General features: G+C 40.5%; 1 protein-coding gene across 2 annotated transcripts in view; it reads right to left on the minus strand.

Moving 5' to 3' along the window:
• The window catches only part of ARHGAP21 (Rho GTPase activating protein 21), an 85,497-nt gene extending 72,053 nt beyond the window's left edge, over positions 1 to 13,444 (minus strand). For both annotated transcript variants that reach the window (XM_065398599.1, XM_065398598.1), the window contains exons 1-2: positions 13,363 to 13,444; positions 7,844 to 7,922 (exon numbers count right to left, since the gene is read on the minus strand). In XM_065398599.1, coding sequence (XP_065254671.1) covers positions 7,844 to 7,922; positions 13,363 to 13,429 — 146 coding nt within the window. In that variant the 5' untranslated portion in view covers positions 13,430 to 13,444. The remainder of the gene's footprint in view (positions 1 to 7,843; positions 7,923 to 13,362) is intronic.
• Positions 13,445 to 18,486: the final 5,042 nt, after the last annotated feature.

The following is an 18,486-nucleotide window of genomic DNA, read 5'->3' on the forward strand; positions in this document are numbered from 1 at the left end:
GAATGACACTGGTTAAGATATGATCTGCTTGCTTCCCCCATGTCAGAACTAGTCAAGCACTCACCATTTAAAAGTTAAAAAATGCTGAGCCTTTCAAATAAGTCTCTTCACTAGAGATGAAATCATAATGGCAATCATAGCATGACCAATACATTCATTCTTTTTTTCCCTTTACATACTGAATTTTACTTACCAAGGTTCATTTGTATATGCAATATGTTAAACATAAGACATGTTATACCATGCAGATTCAACATAATTAAATATTCCTGCTTCAATACTACACTACACAATGCAGTATCTTTAATAAAATAAACTTATCTTATTAAGGAAGTTGGAGCAAGGATGGTGGGGCCCCCACAATATTATCACACCACTCAAGATTTTCTTTTGCATTCAAATGTAACCTTTTATAAGCCACCATATTTAGCTTGTAAGCTAAACAATCTGGCCATCTTCTGGATGGGAATGCAGAATATCTGCCATCATAGCTTACTTGGCTAGCAGGTAAGAGTGGTTATATGCACAGCAACTTGCCACTTATGAGTGTTTCTAAGGTACAGTAACTCCTCACTTAAAGTCATCCCGGTTAACGTTGTTTCGTTGCTGATCAGTTAGGGAACATGCTCGTTGAAAGTTGCACAATGCTCCCTTAGAACGTTGTTTGGCAGCTGCCTGCTTTGTCCACTGCTTGCAGAAAGAGCAGTTGGAGCTAGCTGGTGGGGGCTTGGAACCAGGGTGGACAGGCAGCCCCGCATCAGCTCCCTGCTCCCCTAAGTTCCCTGTGCAGCAGCAGCTCAGCAGGCTATCAATTGCCAGCAGTTCAGCTGTCCCTCACCCCACTGCCATGTGCTGCTCCTGGGAGCCTCCTGCTTGCTCTGCGGGGAGGGGGGGGGGGGAAGGGAGGCTAATGTCAGGGTGTCCCCCTCCCCCCTGCTCCTGCCCCCCACTTACCCCATTTCCAGAGAGCAGCGGGGGGGCGGGGGGACACAACAGGGCTCAGGACAGAGGGAGCTTGCTGACAGCAGCTACTGTCTCAACTTGCTGATTTACTTAAAAAGGCAATGTACTTAGAGTGGGGTCAGCATACTTAAAGGGGCAATGCGCATCTCTCTCTCTCTCACACACAGGGTGTCTCTCTCTGTCTGCCATGCTGTCTCCCCTCCCTCCATTTGTGCTCCATTGTAGAGTGAGAGGCTACATTAACAACAATGTGTTAACCCTTGAGGGCTCAGCCAAGTGCTAGTTCATCATTTAGCAGTAAGGCATTCCCTGGGAAATATCCCACCCTCTAACTTCACCACCTCAACCAAGCTTCACAATCATCATTGCTATGTACAGTATTAAATTGTTTGTTTAAAACTTACACTCTGGTGAAAAAAATTTCCCTAGAACCTAACCCCCCCATTTACATGAATTCTTATGGGGAAATTGGATTCAGTTAACATCATTTCTCTTAAAGTCGTAGTTATGTTCCTGAAAAATGCAACATTAAGTGAGGAGTTACTGTATCTATACTATCTTTTTTTTTAAATCTGCTTTTTTGGGGGATACCTACGAACTATGGTACCTGCCTATGGTGTCTTGGACAAAAATTAAAGTTGCAAATACGTGAATACAAGAAAAACTACCCACTCTCCACTCTTAAGAAAGTTAATTTAGGGGTCTTGAAAACTGGCAGAGAAGACAGTACAAGCAGTAGCAAGGCAAGCATCCCCATCCAATCCCATGATTGTGCTTCAACCTCATCCTGGAGGAATCAGCTAAAACGTGTACAGTCATTCAGAAGAGACATATGACAATGGGTGAACTGCCAGCTATTTATTGGCATCTCATGTCAAGCTTTGGTCTTTATATCTGGATTACTAAACCCACAGGAAGAACTAAGATAAAAAAGTCACAAGTAACTGTCCACTGGTTTGAGAAGGCATAGGTACATATGGGTCTGGAATGCCACACTGAAAATGGATTAAAGATGGGTCAGACAGCCAGAAATGATAAAAATGTAATCCATGCAGCTAGTCCAAAACTAATGTTCAGAAGTTACCCAGAGAGAAACAGTAATCTCATATTCCCCAAACAAAGGCAAATCCTATGAACGTGTTATTCTGGAAACAATGCCAATGAGCTCTATCAAAAACTAAGGCAACTCAAGAACCATGAATATATCTACACTGCAAAAAGAGATCCACAGCAGCAAGTCTCAGAACCCAGGGCTACTGACTAGGGCTCGCACTGCAGGGCAAAAAAAAGCAATGTGGACATTCGGGCTCGGGGTGGAGCCTGGGTTCCAAGAGCCTGCTCCCGGCACATTTTAGAGATTGGGCTCCACCCTGAGTTAGAGTGTCTACGTTGCTATTTTAGCACAAGCCCAAATCAGTGGACCTGAGCTCAGAAGCACTGCTGTGGTGTTTTGTTTTATTTTGCTGGGTAGACGTACCCTAAGAGTCTCCATTGCATTTCCTGGTGTGTGCAGATCTTGATACAAATCCTTATCTTCGCATCAGAGAAGGCACTCTACACTAAAACAATAGGCTGAATTGATTCCAAGTCAGTTTTAGTGTGTCTTGACTGTCTTATGCAAGGATATTAGAGCTGATCTACAACCTACCTTATAAAAAGAACAGGAGTACTTGTGGCACCTTAGAGACTAACAAATTTATTTGAGCATAAGCTTTCTCTAAGGTGCCACAAGTACTCCTGTTCTTTTTACGGATACAGACCAACACGGCTGCTACTCTGAAACCTACCTTATGTGACTTAACTATGGCTGATGAACATTTACTGGAAAAACTGCTGCTTACTGCATTGAAATGGAATGTCAACAAAAATTAAAAACGACAGGGCAACTTTAAAGGCATTAGAAATAAATGCCATGCACCTTCTTTTGGAAAATGGAGAAACCCAAGATTTCACCATTTTCAAAAGAAAACAAAATGTCCTTGCAGAGAGCGAGAATGACTCTCTCTCTCTCTCTCTCTGGGACTTTCAGATCCAGAGCACAGACGATCCAGTTTGTTCAAGTTTCGACAAAAGGTCAGAACTCAGTTTAATAAAACTTATTTTCCCACAAAAGAAAAGCCTCATTCTTGAAGGCATAGCATATGCTTAGTTATTCTTTACATATGAAAGATGCTTCTGTTCTGTAGTTCATTTATCCATTTGCTACTAACTACAGACAAAAAGGTAGGATTTCAAAATAGGATAATGTGGGAAATTAGATTTCAAAAAGCTTTTTTCCTATAATATTCATTTGAAAATGTACAGTACACTAAGCCAAATGGTACAGTTTCTTTAACTTTTAAAACCAATTTTATCATTACAGAAGCAGATTGATATAAACTGAAAGAAACGGTGTGTAAACAACCATAAAAATAAGCCTTCAAAAATAAGTTTCCAAGACTTTTTAGAACACAAGTTTAACAGGTACATGACTATTGACACATTAAAACAAAAATTTACTGCTTATATTGTCAGATAAAATGGGAAATTTTGTTGTAAAGTTATAAGCTAATCTTTAAAAACAACAGTGTTAACAATACTCTGTTGTATTGTTTGAAGATGACCCCCCCCCCCCCAACTCTAAAGTAACAGTTGGAAAAGGAGGAAGGGAGAGAGGTACTGTAGTTTTACATTATTGCTCCTGAAAAATAGAGACTTCAGTACTGGAACTGACCTTAGGACTCATGCAGAGCCCCATGAGGCAAATTTTGCAAGGGTTCACACCTATGCAAGGGTTCATCTATGCAGATCCAACTTCAACATCAGGACCTTAGACTCTATATCAGAAAGCCACGTAGCTGATAATGCAAAGTTCCCATTCATAGATTCATAGATTCTAGGACTGAAAGGGACCTCGAGTCCATTCCCCTGCCCTCATGGCAGTATCAAATACTGTCTAGACCATCCCTGATAGACATTTATCTAACCTACTCTTAAATATCTCCAGAGATGGAGATTCCACAACCTCCTTAGGCAATTTATTCCAGTGTTTAACCACCCTGACAGTTAGGAACTTTTTCCTAATGTCCAACCTAAACCTCCCTTGCTGCAGTTTAAGCCCATTGCTTCTTGTTCTATCCTTAGAAACTAAGGTGAACAAGTTTTCTCCCTCCTCCTTACGACACCCTTTTAGATACCTGAAAACTGCTATCATGTCCCCTCTCAGTCTTCTCTTTTTCAAACTAAACAAACCCAATTCTTTCATGTAGCTCCTATAGAGGATAGGGGGGCTTTTTACATATAGCAGAATATCAACCACTCTCCTACTCTCACCAAGCGATATTTCATGCTTGTTTATCTGCACTGTGTAAAGGGATTTTTCTTCTATTCAAATAAAATTTAAAAGACTAATTTCCAATGAGTCACCAAAAGAAATCTAACATTTGTAAACTAAAATGTCACTGAAGAGGCTTCACTCAAAATAGCTGATCTAAACGGGATTGTTAATTTATAGGAACCTTGTGGTAGAGGGGTTTGAGACCTCCCAATGTTCATAATTTGTAAAATATACCTGTAAGTCTCAAAATATTCACTCCAAGTGTCAAGATATTAAGAAAATCTTAAACTGTTTTCTTCATTTTCTTAACACTCATGAAAGTGTATGCAAGGTTATCACTTATATAATGCTGATCGGAATCATCACACACAAAGGAAGTGACAGTTTGAACAAAATATTAGGTACAGCATTATTAAGTCTTAGAGATGTCTATGGAAAGCACTGATCAAGCAAATATGACATAGAAATGAGGTTATTTGCTGTTCTTAGTCAAACTCAGCATCAGAAGAGGTATCAAAATGAAAGCACTAAGACACAGAATCTAGACCAGCGTGAAGCCCCACATTTTATGGGCTTTTTTTTTTTTGGTGGCTAATGTTAATCTTGTGTATAGTTCTGAAGGTTTTAGCAATACATTTATGTTATGAAAAATTAAGACGGAAACAGAATGCAAGGATGGGTTGTAAAAATCCATATTCAATGTTCAAGTATCAGAGGGGTAGCCGTGTTAGTCTGTATCCACAAACAACGAGGAGTCTGGTGGCACCTTAAAGACTAATGGATTTATTTGGGCATAGGCTTTTGTGGGTAAAAAACCCACTTCTTCAGATGCATGGAGTGAAAATTACAGATATAGGAATAAATATATATTGGCGCATGAAGAGAAGGGAGTTACCTTACAAGTGAAGAACCAATGTTGTGGCTCTTCCAACCCCCAAATGACTTTCTAAAAAATCATTACTGTGAATCAGCATACTGATCTCCTGTTTCTTGGTCTATTTTCAACATAACTAGTAAAATAATGTGTGTCTCTTACAGGTTTTTTCATTAGTGCCCATCACGTCTCTAAGTTGCTTGTATGCAAGTGAATAAAGATACAATTTTGGTGGGCCAGTCTAATAGGTTGGCAAATACTGGTAAATGGCGCAAGACCTAAATTCAAGAGCAATCTCAGGACTTGTGTCATTTGGAACAATTCACTCTGGGAATTCTGCAGAACTATTCTCTCATCCTCCAGAAAGAATATATAGTACACCTCTACCTCGATATAACACGAATTCAGATATAACGCGGTAAAGCAGCGCTCCGGGGGGGCGGGATTGCGCGCTCCGGCAGATCAAAGCAAGTTCAATATAACACGGTTTCACCTATAACACGGTAAGATTTTTGGCTCCCGAGGACAGCGTTATATCGGGGTAGACGTGTATAAATCAAACTTTACCATCTCTTACCAGAGGCTGAGAGAGAAGGCTGCATGTCCTCGAAACCATTAGATGAATGCAGTTGACTTCTCCAAGTCAAAAGGTATGTGGATTAAACCAACTGAAGTCAATGGGGAACCTTTCCACTGACATCAACAAGCATTAGTTTGGGCCCTATATTAAGGAAAAGCCACAGTACTGAAGTCCATAGCATTCAGTAATGAGGACAGGCATCTACATTGCAAAACTCAGTTTACATCTTTTCTGGAAATAACAATGAGGTATTATGAGAAACTGAGGTGCCACAAGAAGGGGTGCTGGAATAATTTGATAATTTAAAAAGCAATAAGCCACCAGACCCAGATTGTATACATCCAAGACTTGTATACATCCTAAAACGAGGAGTTTAAATATGAAGTAGCTGAGCTGGTACCAAAATATGCTGTGTCTCATTAAAAACAGCTGATATGCCATACAATAGCATATTATTTATATTTAAAAATATTTCTAAGGGTGATTGGGGGAATTACAGACCAGTAAGCCTTCCATTTATATCTGCTAAATTGGGTTGAAATTATAATTAAAATCAGGGTATTGACATATCTGGAAAATCATGCTATGCTAGGGTATAACCAACACAGTTTCGGGGGGGGGAAAATCATCTCTCACTAATCTAGAAAAAAAATTTCCCCAACGTCAGTAAAGTAGTAAATGAAGGAGAACTGGAGGACGTAATTTAATTTTCAAAAGGTCTATGACCAAGTCCCTCGCAAGAAGCTACTAAAGAAACTAAGCAGTCACTGCTGTGAGGCAAAGTACTGTCTTGTATCAAAAAACTAGCTAAGAGACAGGAAACAAAGAATAGAAATAAATGGTTGGTTTTCATCATGGCAAAAAGGTAACAATGTGTTGTTTCAAGTTTTTTTAATAATAATCTAGAAAGTAGAGTGAGCAGCAAGGTTGCAAAATTTAAAGATGACAGTTATTTAGGTTAGCCTAGTGCAGAGAAGACTGAGTAACTTTAGAGGAACCTAACCAAACTACATGAATGGACAATACAATAGAAAACTAAGTTCAATGTTAATAAATGCCAAGTAAAGCACACAGGAGGGAAAAATCTCAATTATAAATCTAAATTAACTATCAACTCAAGAAAGGTATAGCATATCTGGAATCCTGTTTGCAGAATACTGGTCATTCCATCTAAAGAAGATATTGCAAAATTAGAAGGGAAGAGTGACTAGAATGAATAAAGGCATGGGAAAAACTCTCAACAAACAGTCTGAAAAGACTGGGACTGTTTACTTTACAGGGGAAACAAATAAAAGGAGACATGGAAAAATATATAAAATAACGAATGGAATAGAATAGGTAGATCAGGCGCTTCCTTTCTCGCTGTCTGATAACACAAGAACAAGAGGACATTCAATGAAAATAAAAGGTGGCACTTTCAATACAGATAAATGAAATCCTTTTTCCAAAACTGCTAGACTGTGGAACTCATTGCCACAGAATGTAATTGAGGCCAAGAATTTAATAAGATTCAAAAAAAGGATTAGAGACACAAGGTGGGTGAGGTAGTATCTTTTATTTGACCAGCTTCTGTTGGCGAGAGATAAGCTTTTGAGCTTACACAGAGCTATTCTTCAGACTGAAGATACTACTTCACCCACCAGGTCTCTCTAGTATCCTGGGACCAACATAGCTACCACAGCACTGTATACAATAATATCCAGAGTTATAACAGTTAATCCTAACAAAAATTTTGAAGGGCTATAAAACCTCATGCTTCATTTTTTAAAATCAATCTCCAAGTATTAGGGATTAGAATGAGACTTTCATGGAGGGGAAGATTATTACACTATTATTCCTTTAGTATACTTCTGAAGCATCTGGTGTAGGCCACTGTGAAAGACAAATCCTAGCTTAGATGGACCATGGTCTGATCCAGTACACCAATTCCTATGAGTACAATACTGTTTGTGGAGGCAGGAGGGATTTATTTTTTATGTATACATACACACAAACTTGCACGCACACACAGTGGTTGACACACTTTTGCAGAATCATGCAATAGTCATCCCTCACTAGCACCAATGTATTAAGTTGGCACTCAAAATTGACTAATTTACAAATATCTTACCTGTTCTGAATTAAAGCAATTACTTGGGAATATGTCTTCCCAATAACACTCTCTCCATTAACTTTTACAATTCTGTCACCTATGGGAAAAAAATAAATAAAAAGTTAAACATACAGCATATTTGCTTCTATTCCAGGTCTCTGGATTCTTCTCTATTCATTTTAAAAGGATGTTTCAGTACTTCACAATCAGGACCACTAACGTAATGAATTTAAGTTTAGCTTGCTTTAAAAACAAACTACAAGCATATTCTTTGCTGCTTAAAAAGATTTCTTTATGTGTAGATAGTGTATATAAAAAACAAAAATTAAAATTTTCCTGCCAAATATTCAGATGTGGTACTTAATTCTGTGCTCCCAAATTACATCCCTTAAACAACTCATTTGCTCACACAAATGCTCTTTTGAACACACAAGCAGGCATAAACAATAAAGGAGGCTAGTTTAAAAATTTGGCCTCCAAAACAACTTTTGAGGGATACTTCTCGATATTGAAATATGTTTAAAAAATTATTTACAAGTAAGCTTTTGTTTAGAAACTTTAAAAAAAAAAAAAAAAAGGAAATTTTGGATTCAGAACACCTCCAGCAATAGCACCTATCCTTTCAACAGGCACTGCAATTTTCTTTTGTTCTAGAATAGAGCAGTGACAGCAATAAGGAGAGAATGTTTCTAAAACTGCTCCAATTCCTTCTTTTCCTTAAAATGCTAGTGTCACTTACATGATACTTTCAGCTTTTTGATGTCCAAACTATCTATCCACATGGTGCAGTGGTCTAATTCTGTGCCACCTAGACCAAATTTAGAATTGAACTGCAGTTTCTCTGAGCTTTTCCAGGTAGTTTTGTTGGGTCCTACAGATTATAATCTTCTCTCACTCTTCAACCACAGATAGATGGCAACTTAACATAAAGGAAACATGAGAGATCTGTGTACTGTGGGCTCCTTTTCAGTTTTGAAACAGAAACTAACCTCTTCACTATCACAACAGAGCTAACAGAGGCTGTACCCCTTACACGATATAGGAATTATAAAGTAATCATGTGCACATCCTGGGGTTCTCTCAAAAAACCAAACAAACAAATAGAAAATGTTTAAGGAAGGACAACAACTTTTAAGAAGCTCTGAAACAGGAGCAAAGAAGGCTTGAACTCTTCTAATAACGTAGAGAGGAAGAACTCTTATTTTTCTTAGATAGAATCTTCCCTATACGAATACCCTGTAGCAGAAGTTAACCAATTACAGATATATACTGGAGACTCTTTGGAATGCATGACTTCTGAAGACTCGAGTGATCACCTCTTCTGCTTGCTGGCATCTTGCTGAGGACAAAGTTCTGCATGAAGATCTAACCCAGCTGAGTTCCAGAAATGGACCTAATGGTTCCTTTTTTTTTTTTTACTGGTTTAGACTGTACATATGATTTTCAACACATGATTAACAAAGGATTACATATTGGAGGTTTACAAATGTAAAACTTTGTGAACAGTGCATTTGGGTCCTTGTTTCAGCTGATTGTTTTGCTGAACTGGTATTGCTGGCTAAAGTAGTTTCCCAAAAGGTGAGCAAGAACAAGAAGCAATACTACATAAGATAATTTGATGCCAAACATCCTCTCTGCTGGTAATCCACATGACTGATGAGTAATCTTGGCTAGTGGAAGGCCAAACTCCAGATAAGTAGGTAGATCATTGTGAATTCCCTACCTATTTCCACTGAGGTGTTGGATTTTTCTGAAGCCACAGTTTAGTCTGGAATGCTTGAATCATTCTCAAGCTACCAAAAAAAAAATTTACAGATAAAAATTGTCATTATTTAGGCCAAGAACTACATACTTAGGGGTTTTAAATCCTGTTCTAAGAAGTTTAGCCATATTCAGCGGCAGCTCCAGGCACCAGTGCTCCAAGCACGTGCCTGGGGCGGCAAGCCGTGGGGGGCACCCTGACGGTTGCTGCGAGGGCGGAAGTCAGGCTGCCTTCGGCGGCTTGCCTGCGGGAGGTCCGCCAGTTCCGTAGATTCGGCGGCAATTTGGTGGCGGGTACGCCGAAGCCGCGGAACCGGCGGACCTCCCGCAGGCAAGGCGCCGAATCCGCAGGACAGGGGACCTCCCGCAGGCAAGCCGCCGAAGGCAGCCTGCCTGCCGTGCTTGGGGCGGCAAAAAAGCTAGAGCCGCCCCTGGCCATATTGCAGGGCTTCTTCCAAATATCATCAGATCCTTCCCTTTGGCACTGAAAATAGGAACTGATTTTTTTTAAATCATAGCTTCAAATCTTGCCCACTTATTTGGTACTTCTTGTTTTCACATAGGAATATTGAGTAATGATGAACATTCTTAGATTGCCTCATATCACCCGTCTTCCTGTGGAGTTTTTATCTCCAGCCTGCTCTCCCCATATTTTCAAATCAGCTCTCAGGCTGGGAACCAGCAGAAATGATTTGGGTCAGCTTGGAGCAAGTGTCCAATGACTCAAAAAAGGAATTGCCTGGAAGCTTAAGTGGCACTCGTGACAGAATCAGCCTCAGGAACGGAGTGATTGAAGGAAGATTATAAGGTGGAAGGGGCTTTGCTCTGTCATAGGTAGACAGAAGGAGAGAATGTGCTTATTGTGGGAAGAAGCAGGTAAAAGTTGTTGTTACAGTCATCCAATGATTAAATCCACCTCTATACTTTTTGGCAACATTTTGAATCAATCTGAACATACTGGTACCAATTCTCTCCTGCCTTGTATGTTGTGGAGTCATTTACATTTGTGCTGAGAGAGTGCAAAATATTGTTCTGATAGCATCTTATACCCACTTTGCATAGGTGTACATAAGGGGCAAAGCATGGGAGAATCAGGCCCATTACAGTTACAGATATTGTAATTGCTTTCTACTATGTTTGGGATTCTCAGATGTGATCTCGGAGGTAAAACGCTTTGAGAGTCAAACATGGGAACTATGGACCTGCTCAGCAACAACCCAATTAGACTTATGAATACAAAACTACATAAAACTATGAAAAATGTTTAAACTAAACCATTCTGCAGTTAGGATATCCTTTCATTCAATTTTACAAGATTGTCACAAGTCTCTATATTACAGCAAGCCACATTTAGTTTTTCCAGGCAACTGATCCACTGAAACTGGGTGTTTCTGTCCAATCAAACTGTGAATGAGACATTCAATAATACAAAAGAAGTGCCTTGCAGCAATGAAATACAAACTGACAAAAATAATGAAACGTAACTACTTCAGTTCATATTAGATTTCAAAATGTTTTAACCTCTTTAGCTTAACCATAAAATGAAATAAAACCATATGTTGCAATGGAACAACCCAAGAAAAGTTGGTTCCACAAAATGAGATATCCCATTATATACAAAGTGATTGTGTCAGAAGCTGAGCAATCTAACTGGCTGTCCATTCTCTGAGTGCTTTATAATGTGATTTCCAAGATACAGCCATAATAATACATTTCAATGTAAAGTTTTTAACAGAAATAGCAACATGACCTAATTAGATATTATGACTATCAGCAGTCTCCTTAAAAGGAGGCAGGTAATTTAAAAAAAAAAAATTTAATAAGTCTGAAAATAAAATATTCTCTGTACTGATTTTATCCTTTTCAGTATGGCAAATACTGAATTTCATCTTCAGTCAGAAAAGTAACATGCTCTTTTTGTACAACTTCAACATAAAGTTGCACTTTATCAAGCCAAAACATCTCTCTCTCTATACACCAGCATGAAATGATGCTATTGTTGCTCAGAGAATGCTTGCTATTGTAAAACTATACCAGAGTGAGGAGAAAAAATAGGATGTACTGCAGAGCCTGGAAAGTTAGTACTGTGATTTTTTAGATTTTTAAATGCCCTAGAGTTTTCATATTTCTTTTGGGGGGGGGGGGGGGGACGGACTTACAAAATTACCCTATTCAAGACAATTAATACATGTACACTATTATTAAAAAAATATCTCAACAGCCAGGTCAGGGGTGTTCTCTGACACACATGTATTGCTTTTGTGTAGTATAGTTTTTGCCATGCTTTTAAGGATAGAAATTCACATTTACAATGGTATCCGGCTACATAATCTGTAGTTGTATAATTTGTATTTTTGTTCCTTCTAAATGTTTTCTTTCTTGAAAAATTTAAATAAAGAACCACAAATTATTACAAAACTTAGGCTAAATCTACACCAGGCTTGTGCCAGAATAGCCATGTTGGTCACAGGTGCGAAGAGGTGAGAGCCTGATCAATTTAGGCATGCAGGCAGAATGATGTAGCGCAGACAGAGTTATATCTTGGTATAGCTTGTTTTGCTTGTGGGGACTAGGGGGTCTTTACTATATCGGTATAAAGCGCAACTTTGGCTGATCGAGACCAGGAGTGTTTGCCAGCATGAGATGCATTCTCTGCTTCAAAGAATTTATAGACTAAATCAGACAAAACAAGCAAAATAATGGTTAGGGAGAGGGCCAAATGGGGATTGCTCATACACCTCTACCTCGATATAACACTGTCCTCAGGAGCCAAAAAATCTTACCATGTTATAGGTGAAACCGCATTATATTGAACTTGCTTTGATCCACCAGAGTGCGCAGCCCTGCCCCCCCGGAGCGCTGCTTTACCGCGTTATATCCGAATTGGTGTTATATCAAGGTAGAGGTGTATTTATTTGCTTTAAAATAGGTGAGGAGTGGGAAGGCGGAGGGTTAAATGATTTGGAACCCATCAAGTTATGCACTTAACCTACGTAACCACATGTAAACTCCTGTTAGCCCTGGTCTTCCCTCAACCCTTCCCTCTTGTTTGTCACACTCACTTGTCCCTTGTCTTATATTAATTATAAGCTCGTCACATCTTCCTTTATGTTTGTATAGCACCTATCACAATAGGACCCCAGTCTTGATTGGGGGTTTGGGGCATTAAAACAAATAACCCCAAAACAATATGAAAAATACAGGACAACCATTCAGGAAAAGGAGGGTGAGGGTATTATAGGAGAGCTGAAGAAGAGCAGAAGGATTGCTTGAAGAGTTGGGTTTGATGTAGAGGTCTGACAGAAGAGAGGGCACTCAGAGGACAAATCTGGTGACAATGCTCAAACTATGGCTAGGTGGAGTGGTAACATGACTGACAGCATAAAAGAAAAGATTGTGAAAAATGTAAAGCAGCAGCAAACAGAGGACTGAAGAGCAGATTGTGAGAGAGGAAGCAATATAAAATGGGAGCCAAGATTAAGGTGGGGGCAAGATTATGTAACACTTTATAGTGTTTATAGTGTTTATAGGCAAGGAAAAGGAGCATGAGTTTGTGCTAGGGAGACAGGAAGCCATTTAAAAATAATCAAAGGGGTGAATTGCATGGTCAGAGTGGTGGACTGAAAGAAGACTATAGTAGCAGTGTTTTGGGCAGTCCACAGGGGGAGAGGTGAGAGTAAGTGAGTCCAGAAAGTACAATAATCAAGAAGACAGACAAGACTGCAGAAAAGTTATAGCTTTGATTATATTAAATTAGCACTATAAAAGAACAGCACCTGTGCATAATCCAGCATCGAAAGCAGGTCCACCTTCTTTAACCTGCTTAACAAATATGGTATCCATCGGTTCCAGTTTGTTTCTTTGCTTCCCTAAAGAAAAGCACATGTTTTGAAAGATATTTTATTAAGCTGTATTATGATGCTGAATTGTAAAAACAATTCTGAAAAAACTTAATCATGCCATATTCATCTTCATACTAAATATTAGGATCCAAATTATTTCTTAATTAATTTGGCAAATAGAGTATTAACATCTGTTCTACTTGAAACCATTTGCTTTCTTTTGGCTAGATTGAAGATCTTTGAACTGTCTGTTAAACTGTAGTTGCAAAATTGTAGTACATGAATATATCAGAAGACTGACACTTTTCAGCATTATTTTTTCATCTCATCAGTATTCCATCCTCAGATTGGTGACCGTGGCATTCAATAAGGGATATCCCTTGTTTCCCAGATTCCCATCTGGCAGGTTTATGAAACCATACTAACTGAAATCACAATCAGAATTACAGTGCTATAACTTGAGGGTGGGGGGAGAAATGAGGTATTTCTCCAAAAGAGGGGCTAGACTTTGTAGTATCCTGAGAGCACCGTAAAAAAACCCCAAACTACTAACAGCAACTCACAGCTCCCCGAGACAAGAGCTGACCAAAGGTCTTTGAAAATTTGTTTTTGATGGAAGTTCAAAAAGCAAAGTGCATATCAAGGTTAATCATAGTGATTGTGTGTCTAAATTGTACATATATTACATGTTCATAGACAGAGACATTCACAGGTTTGTTTCAGGGAGTCTAAACTGGTGAAATTTATAACCTTCTTGCCTCCTCACTGTGCACACTCACAAGCAACATGAATACCTCACCTCCTTCCCATCTTACACATCACTTTTGCATTTGGTCCAGTAGGATGCAGCAGGAAACTGACTAGCATTTATAAATTAAAATGAGGCGATGGGGCGTACTACAAGTTACATCTATAAGATGCAAGTCAGAGTCCATCTTTGTCTTAACTGTAACGTATCAAGGGAGCTGGAGTGAAATATAGTAAATTACATCATCTTAGACTTGCCTCTGAATTTGGCCCACAGTGTATAAATAAACAAGTCCTAATGGTCCAATTTTGCAAATTGCTGAGCACCCTGAACTCCCAATGAAAAGCAATTACAACTGTAAGTGATAGCAAAACCACAAATAAAACCTTAAATTGCCATAGGACAATCAAGAAAGTTGGCTCTTTGAAAGGAGATCACTGTATATATAAAGTGATTACGTCAGAAGTCTAGCAGTCAACTGGCTGATCATTCCTGGAGTGCTTTATAATGGGATTTGCAAGATACAGCTATAATACATTTTATTCTACAGTTTTGACAAGAAAGTGTCTTCATGGAGAATTACCTACTACGTCTGGCATTTTCCACCTGCTCAACATATAGACATTAAAACATTGCTAAACCTTTTATGGCCATTCAGAGGCACTAATACTTCAAGTTTGGACAAGCTCAAAATGCAAGGCAAAGACTGACTTGCTCAAGCTAAGAACATGAACAAGTTGTTCCAGCTGCTTATAGGGGCCAGCACCTATAAATGGGTGATCTCTTGTAGGGTCAGATCCCATGACCACCAGTATTGCCATTTTCCTCCCTCACCCCAAGTCACACAATTTCATAATTGAGAAGAAAAAAGAAAAAACAATGCTAGAAACATCAACATACACTCAAAGAAAATAATAGATCGATACTTACTACCAATATAGTACATTCAGTTTATAACCACCCCTTCAGGTAAGTACAACACCAACACATCCAATAGCTCAGACCTGAAACGCATATTATGTGATGAAAGTTCAGTAGTCAACAGATCTGACATCCACATCCTTTTATCAGACAAGGCTCCCATCTTGTCCTTTTTTTTTTTTTTTTTTTTTTTTAAATCAATTCCTGGTTAGTTGGCAGCAGAGGCCCAATGCTGGCTCACCCCATCCTCCCAAGTCACTCTATACATTGTCTCTATCCGAATACACAAAACAAGGGGCCAGGCAGCCATGTCACTCCCATTCAACATCAAATGCAGAGAAGGATCCCTTGGAAAAACAGAATCCTTCGCATGTATCCACCATATTTGTAAATCGGTGGAGATAATTACATCCTAATCTACAGAGCTCAGAGATTGAAGGCTTCCCTGGAGAGCTGGAGTTTGACTGACAATAGTGGAGTCCCCAAAGTTCATCATGACAGGGGACTAACATCTACACCGACAGTATCTCGGATGGTGGCCAAAAACCGCCTCTTCTACACACAAACCCTCCACTTTCGGCTTCACAGGTATTCTTGGGACCAATTCACAATGTTGGTCTCACACAGGACTAACTCTTTGGCTTAGAAATGGAAATAGGAAAGATTAGAAACTCACCCCTTTTCCCAGGAAGGTCACTACCTCCTTCAAACCAAGATCAATCTGCAGGCACCCAGGTTGGAAGAAGGGACTATCACCACAGTCTGCCCCTGTAGATTTATGGTCCCAGATAAATTCCAGAGCATCTTCAATAAAATCTATATACAACTGAAGAGCCAAAGAGTGGAAGACCTAGTAAGATGCTACAGGCCTAATTCTTATTTGCACTAAAGCTGCTTTACACTGCTAGAGCAATGTAAAATGGATTTAATGTAAATAAGACTAGGTCACTTGGATCACTCATGAGCCATTGCCAGACAGACTGGCACCTTCAGACCCTTAGATCTCTTTAGTTCTCAGATACTGATGTCAGATGACACAGGAAGGAAGGAAACAAGTGGCAATACTTGAAAACCTGATCAGAAGCTGGTAACTCCAAAACAAGGTTTTCTAAAATCCTAGGCTATGGCTATAGCTGAGACTAAAATCTCTTTTCTCTTCTGCCACTGCAGCAGGTAAATCCTGTACCGCAGAACTTTAAAATGGTCTGTGAATGACTGTCTCCGTTCAGATTGCATCCACATAAACTCAGAAGCCAGATCCACTCCATGTGAATAACTATCAACAAGCTTCTCAGAGATCAAATAAATCCCAAATATGCCCTCTCTCCAGACAGCAGCGGTCACATGCTCAGACAGCCCCCCCCCCCCGCTCTTTACAGAATTCAGTATTTCCCCTGAGCCAGATATTAGAGTGCTGGAAGGAATCTGCATCACTACCTGTGATTCGCACTATAACAGGGTGGCACTTACCTCTTGTAAGTGCCCACTGGCAGAGTGCCTGTGCCTCCACTCAGTCTCTGTAATTGTGCTAGGTCTTCTGTAACTCAGCCCTGCAGCCAAGTCACACACAGTCTATATATGGAACACAAACAAAACAAACCCCTTCCGGGATAAAGAGTCCAGGCCTATCTTGGTATCCCTCAGGTGGTACGGCTCTTCCTGTAGCCCTTCCTGGACTCAGTCTTTAAACAGTCCTGGCCCTGGTATGGGTCCGTGCAGGGCCGTCCCTAGCTATTTTGGTGCCCTACGCAGCTCTTTCCCCCCCCCCCCCCCGGCCTCTGCGGGGAGCGGGGGAGGGGATGGCCCCAGGCCTCCGTGGAGGACGGGGGCTGGCCACTTCCTGTGGGAAGTGGGAGTAAGCCGGCCCCAGCACCAAATCTCCGGGTGCCCTACGCAGTTGCGTACTTTGCATATGGGGAAGGACGGCCCTCGGTCCGTGCCCCCATGCTCCCTCCCTGGAGACATCTTCGCCCTCTCTGGGCCCTTCTCTGACCCCAGTTCTCCAGCTGAGTCGCTAAACAGTGCAGGTCCCCCTTCTGGGGGTGTACCAAAGTCCGCTAAAGTCCAATATCACTGACCCTCTTCAAGGTCTTTTTTGGGATCAGTTCAACTCCCTCCTCAAGAATTTAGCCCCTCCACTTGTGGCCGGTGGGGTCCCGGACCTGCCCACTACTCCTGGGTCCCAGCTGAGGGACCCTACAAATAGCAGCCACTCGCTGCATCCCTTTGACTACTCACAATGCTGCTACACTTTCCTGGGCCTCTTCCCCATGACCCCTTCACCCTTACCTTAGGGCTTCAGCTGCCAAGTTCCAGCAACCAGCCAGGAGCTCCTCCTTGATACCCCGGTCCCTGACAGCAACCAATCTGTTTGAGGTTCTGCAGTCCTTTCAGCCAGCCAGGAACACCATCCTCGCTCCTATGGCTCCAAGCAGAAACTGCCTCCCGTTCTGTATTGCAGCTCCTTTGTATGGGCCGCCTGGGCCTGGAATGGCTGCTCCCCGCAGCCTCCCTCTGATTGGCTGCTTCCCATGCAGCCTCTCTAGGCCATTTGGAGGACAGGGTGTGGTAGCACCCTGAGGTCTGCAGCAGGGGACCACTGAGCCTGGTACACCCCATCACACAGACCCATGATCACTGTGGCTGTGGAAAGATGCATCTGGAGCATCTGGCACCTTTATTGGTAAAAATCATCAAATGCCACCTTTGATTAGAGCACGTCTTAATGCCACATATTTTTAAACCTTCTCTTGACTCAGGCCTTGACAATTAACACCCCAGCAAACTCCCATTCTTGATCAAGATAATTGAGAAACTAGCTGAGTAGTAATCTCACTCTGTACCTACATTAATCAAGAAGTAACGAGGATAGCGGTCATCCTTAAGAGTGAAGGATGTAAGAAGAGAGGACAGGGCTCCTAGCAAGAGGGCAAAACCTTTGAAGCTTACTACCTAATGGTTAGAGTAATCAGAAACCCGATGGCTTTCAGAAAAGTGTAAAACTCTTCTTCATCTTAGCTTTTCTATATTCCCAACTGCAAAGAAGAGAGGAATTAGAACTAGAGAAAAAAGAAAAGAAGAAAAAAGAGAAAGGGGATAAGGAGAAGGAGAGCAGAGAGAAGATAAAGCAATAAAATTAGGTCATGGAGCATTTGCGTGTTTGGTTTCTAACTCTTTGGGAGGTGATTGGAAACTACAGTGATTACTGCCTTTAGAAAACCTGGATAAATAGCAAGGGTAGATGACAATTCTCAATAATTCTCATTGTCTGCCTCTAGAGGACATTTAGAAACTAAAAGAAAAAAAAATTAGTCAACTCCTTCCTCCAACTGAGATCATGGGAGGGTTTGTATGCTTCCACAATGCATGAACCAACTTTTTCTTGGAAA

The sequence above is a fragment of the Emys orbicularis genome, chromosome 2 (assembly GCF_028017835.1).
Source record: "Emys orbicularis isolate rEmyOrb1 chromosome 2, rEmyOrb1.hap1, whole genome shotgun sequence".
Taxonomy (NCBI): Eukaryota; Metazoa; Chordata; order Testudines; family Emydidae; genus Emys; species Emys orbicularis.